At 41.1% G+C, this 7,500-nt stretch overlaps 1 protein-coding gene across 1 annotated transcript in view; it reads left to right on the top strand.

Moving 5' to 3' along the window:
• Positions 1-6,089, top strand: part of LOC125041448 (flocculation protein FLO11-like) — a 7,313-nt gene extending 1,224 nt beyond the window's left edge. The window contains exon 2 of the mRNA XM_047636423.1: positions 1,403-6,089. Coding sequence (XP_047492379.1) covers positions 1,403-5,821 — 4,419 coding nt within the window. The 3' untranslated portion in view covers positions 5,822-6,089. The remainder of the gene's footprint in view (positions 1-1,402) is intronic.
• The last annotated feature ends 1,411 nt before the right edge of the window (positions 6,090-7,500 follow it).

The following is a 7,500-nucleotide window of genomic DNA, read 5'->3' as shown; positions in this document are numbered from 1 at the left end:
ATATGTGTGTGTATATGTGTATGTGTGTATGTTTATATACATATATACACACACACACACACACACACACACACACACACACACACACACACACACACACACACACACACAAACACACACACACACAAACACACATACATATACAAACACCCATATTGTCTGTGTGTGTGCTGTTGCATCTTAAGAATATATATAATTTTGTCAATTGTGTGTTTATTAGTTTTGGAGAAAATTAAATGCTCGTAAAATAATGAACACATTTTCGGTTTAATATGTTTTATTTCCTAAAAAATCATTTTTTCTTACAGTTCCCCAAAACAAAATTGGAGTGACAGAAAAGAAAAACCTTATTGTTGTTTCAGTGGTCCAGATAAAATTTAAACTGCTCATAGATGAGTAATTTAGAAACCATTTTTCTCCTTAATGGGCTTACCCTCTCCCCGCATCTACACTCATCCTATTCGGGTACCGTCAAGAGCTTAGACTCAATTAAGGCACAATGTTAAACCAATTTAAGAATTAAAATTTGTGTAATCGTTTACATAGCAGCTTTAACCGCCCGTAATTAATCTAGACAAATTAACAGTTGTTGTTTTATTGATTCTAAATCTTATGTCACATCTGTGTTGGTAATTCTTGAAGTGTATAGGTATTCCAAACCAATCTTGGTTATTTATTCCCTCGGAATGGTTCCCTTGAAAAAGAAGAAAGTAGTAATGTATCAAGAATTCTTCATGTATTTTTTTTTTTTTTTTTTTTTTTTTGAGAAACATGAAGGACTGTGTCCAACTATGATCTTTGCCTCTGAAATCTATAGCAAATTCGTAATATAAACCTCGCATTGGATGCTTTATTTATTATAGTGATGGTACAGTTTTGCTGATCAGATACCATAAATTATGTCAAATACTACAGGACTTTGGCTTAGAAAAAGGAGAGAATATATAGGTCAAATAAAAGTATCCTTCATCTCTTTTGGTCACAGCATAAAACGTTTTTCATTACACCTCAGATTGCTTACGGTATCAGTGTTGCTATATTGGACTTTTCATTGACTGAGTATGGCTTATGTATGCTATTTACACAGTATAAACAGTATTTTTTTCTATGGCCATGAAATATGACTTGCCACTTCAGTGAACTACCTATACTGGCTATGTAGAAAGTCCCTTTTTAATATACATATTCCTTTCTTCATATTACACAAGCACATATATGAATGTTATTTTCAACAGTTTGTTTTAGACTTCACACGGTAATACTGTACATGGGACTCTATATATAAATGTGTAGAGATATAGATATATAAATATAGATAAATGTATAAATGAAAAAATAGACAGATGTATAGATAGATAATAAAGACAATTTTGTCTTACTTTCATACAATCTAATATTGCAGGTACTGTTCAGCTTGTTGGCCAGCATCGCCACTTCCTCTGATAATGTGGGAAGATTCGATCCTGATCATTACTACATTCTTGAGAGTGGAGGATCCTACAAGTATGGACACCAAAGACAAGATGGCACTTATGAAAGGGCGGAGGCGAGCCAACCAGGAAACGTTTTAGGAGAATTTGGTTTCAAAGATGCTTCAGGAACGGATTACAAGCTGGAATACACTGCTGATCAAAGAGGGTTCCAGCCTTCCGGTGATCACCTTCCTTCAGTTCATGCAAAAGCTGCATTAGAAAATCTGGGAGTTGGTTTTGTATCTTCTGATGGAGGTTACACCTTCAGCTATGAAACTGACTCTAGTGATCGAGAAGAAAGCGCCGACCCAAGCCTCAATGTTAAGGGGAAATTCAGTTTCCAAGGCACTGATGGACGCCGCAGAACAATTCGGTACAGAGCAGGAGCAGGTACCGGCTTTATCGCCCAAGGAGATCATATTCCTGTTTCTCCAGAGGTTCCCTCAGAATCACAGGTAGTCCCTCAGACAAGGAGTGGCCCTTCAGCACTAGCACCGTCTTCAGCACCTGCATCCCCTGCAATATCTTCAGCTCCAGCACCATTTTCCTCCCCTGCACAAGTAAGCAGCTCTTCATCACCAGATGGAAGTTACAACTTTAATTACAAAACTGACTCTAGTGACCGAGAAGAAAGTGCTGACCCAAACCTCAATGTTAAAGGAAGATTCAGTTTCCAAGGCACTGATGGACGCCGCAGAACAATTCAGTACAGAGCAGGAGCAGGTACTGGCTTTGTCGTTCAAGGAGATCACATTCCTGTTTCTCCAGAAGTACCCTCAGGGTCACAGGTAGTCCCTCAGACAAGGAGTAGCCCTTCAGCACCAGCACCGTCTACAGCACCTGCATCCCCAGCACAAGTGAGCAGCTCTTCATCACCAGATGGAAGTTACAGCTTTAATTACGAAACTGACTCTAGTGACCGAGAAGAAAGTGCTGATCCAAGCCTCAATGTTAAGGGAAGATTCAGTTTCCAAGGCACTGATGGACGCCGCAGAACTATTCGGTACAGAGCTGGAGCAGGTACTGGCTTTGTCGCCCAAGGAGATCACATTCCTGTTTCTCCAGAGGTTCCCTCAGGATCACAGGTAGTTCCTCAGACAAGGAGTGGCCCTTCAGCACCAGCACCATCTTCAGCACCTTCATCTCCTGCAACTTCAGCTCCAGCACCATTTTCCTCTCCTGTACAAGTAAGTAGCTCTTCATCACCAGATGGAAGTTACAGCTTTAATTACGAAACTGACTCTAGTGACCGAGAAGAAAGTGCTGACCCAAACCTCAATGTTAAAGGAAGATTCAGTTTCCAAGGAACTGATGGACGTCGCAGAACTATTAGGTACAGAGCAGGAGCAGGTACCGGCTTTGTCGCTCAAGGAGATCACATTCCTGTTTCTCCAGAGGTTCCCTCAGGATCACAGGTAGTTCCTCAGACAAGGAGTAGCCCTTCAGCACCAGCACCGTCTTCAGCACCTGCATCCCCAGCACAAGTGAGCAGCTCTTCATCACCAGATGGAAGTTACAGCTTTAATTACGAAACTGACTCTAGTGACCGAGAAGAAAGTGCTGACCCAAACCTCAATGTTAAGGGAAGATTCAGTTTCCAAGGCACAGATGGACGCCACAGAACTATTAGGTACAGAGCAGGGGCAGGCACCGGCTTTGTCGCTCAAGGAGATCACATTCCTGTTTCTCCAGAAGTTCCCTCAGAATCACAGGTGGTCCCTCAGACAAGGAGTGGCCCTTCAGCACCTGCACCATCTTCAGCACCTTCATCTCCTGCAACACCTTCAGCTCCAGCACCATTTTCCTCTCCTGCACAAGTAAGTAGCTCTTCCTCACCAGATGGAAGTTACAGCTTTAATTATGAAACCGATTCTAGTGACCGAGAAGAGAGTGCTGACCCAAACCTCAATGTTAAGGGAAGATTCAGTTTCCAAGGAACTGATGGACGCCGCAGAACTATTCAGTACAGAGCAGGAGCAGGTACTGGCTTTGTCGCTCAAGGAGATCACATTCCTGTTTCTCCAGAAGTTCCCTCAGGATCTCAGGTAGTCCCTCAATCAGGGAGTGGCCCTACAGCACCAGTACCGTCTTCAGCACCTGCATCCCCAGCACAAGTGAGCAGCTCTTCATCACCAGATGGAAGTTACAGCTTTAATTATGAAACCGATTCTAGTGACCGAGAAGAGAGTGCTGACCCAAACCTCAATGTTAAAGGAAGATTCAGTTTCCAAGGCACTGATGGACGCCGCAGAACTATCCGGTACAGAGCAGGAGCAGATACCGGCTTTGTCGCTCAAGGAGATCACATTCCTGTTTCTGCAAAAGTACCCTCAGGTTCACAGGTAGTCCCTCAGACAAGGAGTGGCCCTTCAGCAGCAGTACCATCTTCAGCATCGTCTTCAGCACCTGCTTCCCCAGCACAAATAAGCAGCTCTTCATCACCAGATGGAAGTTACAGCTTTAATTACGAAACTGACTCTAGTGACCGAGAAGAAAGTGCTGATCCAAGCCTCAATGTTAAGGGAAGATTCAGTTTCCAAGGCACTGATGGACGCCGCAGAACTATTCGGTACAGAGCAGGGGCAGGTACCGGCTTTGTCGCTCAAGGAGATCACATTCCTGTTTCTCCAGAGGTTCCCTCAGGATTACAGGTAGTTCCTCAGACAAGGAGTAGCCCTTCAGCACCAGCACCGTCTTCAGCACCTGCATCCCCAGTACAAGTGAGCAGCTCTTCGTCACCAGATGGAAGTTACAGCTTTAATTACGAAACTGACTCTAGTGACCGAGAAGAAAGTGCTGACCCAAACCTCAATGTCAAGGGAAGATTCAGTTTCCAAGGCACTGATGGACGCCGCAGAACTATTAGGTACAGAGCAGGGGCAGGCACAGGCTTTGTCGCTCAAGGAGATCACATTCCTGTTTCTCCAGAGGTTTCCTCAGAATCAAAGGTGGTCCCTCAGACAAGGAGTGGCTCTTCAGCACTTGCACCATCTTCAGCACCTTCATCTCCTGCAACATCTTCAGCACCATTTTCCTCTCCTGCACAAGTAAGCAGCTCTTCATCACCAGATGGAAGTTACAGCTTTAATTACGAAACTGACTCTAGTGACCGAGAAGAAAGTGCTGACCCAAACCTCAATGTTAAGGGAAGATTCAGTTTCCAAGGCACTGATGGACGTCGCAGAACTATTCAGTACAGAGCAGGAGCAGGTACTGGCTTTGTCGCCCAAGGAGATCACATTCCTATTTCTCCAGAGGTTCCCTCAGGATCACAGGTAGTTCCTCAGACAAGGAGTAGCCCTTCAGCACCAGCACCGTCTTCAGCACCTGCATCCCCAGTACAAGTGAGCAGCTCTTCATCATCAGATGGAAGTTACAGCTTTAATTATGAAACCGATTCTAGTGACCGAGAAGAGAGTGCTGACCCAAACCTCAATGTTAAGGGAAGATTCAGTTTCCAAGGAACTGATGGACGCCGCAGAACTATTCAGTACAGAGCAGGAGCAGGTACCGGCTTTGTCGCTCAAGGAGATCACATTCCTGTTTCTCCAGAAGTTCCCTCAGGGTCACAGGTAGTCCCTCAATCAAGGAGTGGCCCTACAGCACCAGTACCGTCTTCAGCACCTGTATCCCCAGCACAAGTGAGCAGCTCTTCATCACCAGATGGAAGTTACAGCTTTAATTATGAAACCGATTCTAGTGACCGAGAAGAGAGTGCTGACCCAAACCTCAATGTTAAAGGAAGATTCAGTTTCCAAGGCACTGACGGCCGCCGCAAAACTATCCGGTACAGAGCAGGAGCAGATACCGGCTTTGTCGCCCAAGGAGATCATATTCCTGTTTCCCCAGAGGTGCCTGCAGGGTCACAGGTAGTCCCTCAGACAAAGAGTGGTTCCTCAAAACCATCACAATCATCTAGTCATCTTTCTTTTGGTCAGAGCTCACTGGATGGAACATATAGCTTTAATTATGAAACTGATTCCAGTAACCGAGAAGAGAGTGCAGATTCCGATCTGAATGTCAAGGGTAGATTCAGCTTTCGTGCAGATGATGGGCGTGAAAGAACTATTCAGTATAGAGCTGGTGCTGGTTTAGGCTTTGTTGCAGAAGGAGATCATCTACCGATCTTGGAAACAGGCACGCCAGGTTTTCCTACTGTTGCAGGAGGTTACAAATTTGGCTACGAAACTGATTCCAGTACGCGTGAAGAAAACGCCGATCAACATTTGAATGTTAGAGGCAGATACAGCTTCCAAGCTGACGATGGCCTACAAAGAGTTGTCACTTACAAAGCAGGAGCGGATACAGGTTTCCTTGCAGAGGGTGATCACCTCCCTGTTGTGAATTAATCTGATATATTTCCCATGATTTTATCTAATTTTGTCAGTACCGCTCCAGGTGATGGCACCACATGCTTAGAGTGATATTCATGTATTTGGGAAGAAGGACATAATTTTCAGTGTTACATATCAGTAATTTTTTCACAGGTTGTATGGACGCTAAATACATATCCAGAACAAAGTAGAATATAATAGATGTATTAAAACTGTTTTATTTGTATATCCACCAATTTTTTAAGTCCCACATAATACAGATTACACATGATGAATACTGAAACAGTTGTTTTTCTATAAACGTTACCAATGAATAATTTGTATTCGTTCTTTATCTCGGTGCTGATGCATTGCATACGCTTTTACACCTACAGCGTAGGTGTAAAAGCGTAAACGTATATTTTATCTTATTCATTAGATGATCCTATGAATAAGATGAAATGAGAAACTTCCATTTCGACTACACTTTTTAAATATTAGGTGTCTTTGAGAAAGCAGAGGCAAAAGATGATGGACCCGAATATATATATATATATATATATATATATATATATATATACGTATCTTATATATGTATAAATATATACATATATATATTATATATGTATAAATATATAAATATATATATTATATATGTATAAATATATAACATATGTTATATATATTATAATATATATATACATATATGTATATCATAATAGATAATATAATTATGATATATAATATGATTATGATATATAATATGTATACATAATATAATATATACAATATATATATATATATATATATATATATATATATGTAATACATGTGTATATATATATTATAATATATATATATATATACTATACATCATATATATATACTATATATATATATGTACACAGATATGTATATTATCTAAATACATCGTTAGATGTATAGATAGACATAATCAGGGCCACAGCAAAGTAAGTTTGGGAAACTAACTTCAAGTTAACCCAACCGCCCCGGATCTATGTTCTGTATCCTGCATTTTTTGTGAATGTTGTTACATACAGATGGCTCCACATGTGTCCACCCGGCAAGGTAGCTCTAGTGACCGATCCTGCTTTCCCCATTTCTTGAATTGGCGGGAAAATGTGTTTTTCTCATTAATACAGCTGATATCGATACTGTTATCATTGTTATTGATGTTATGATTATTAAATTGTTATTAAAATCTCGATAACATTTAAGACAATGAAATAATGCAAAAGACCCTTTCCAAGAGTCGAGGAAAAGGGTAAACAGGTGAGATAGGTAGGACTAATAACTGACTCCTTGGTGACTAAGCACTTGTAGAGCCATTTATGTGTAAATGCAACAAATAAAGTTTCAAGAAAATCTTTGTGACCCGATATAGAATATACTCCGAGACGGATTATAACATGTACTAAACATATTCCTCACATACAATATGTGTAAGATGTGAGTTATATAAACTTCACTCAAGTGAAGCAATCTTCCTTCTTAAGGATGTGATTCTTTATAACTGATATTCGCATGTGATCGAGCCTTAGCAACCAATGGTGCGCAAAATGAGTTTTACGCAACATATGAAGGCGCAGAGTTCTCAATGCGCTTTCAACCCGCTATTTACAAATTGAGCATTTTGTAGATAATGATATTGTCTCAACCTTCAGCTGATTCCAACATAACTGGTGTTAAGTTAT

Source organism: Penaeus chinensis, chromosome 30, assembly GCF_019202785.1.
Source record: "Penaeus chinensis breed Huanghai No. 1 chromosome 30, ASM1920278v2, whole genome shotgun sequence".
Classification (NCBI taxonomy): Eukaryota; Metazoa; Arthropoda; class Malacostraca; order Decapoda; family Penaeidae; genus Penaeus; species Penaeus chinensis.
The sequence above is the reverse complement of the archived record's forward strand: the minus strand, read 5'-3'. Positions and strand labels throughout refer to the sequence as shown.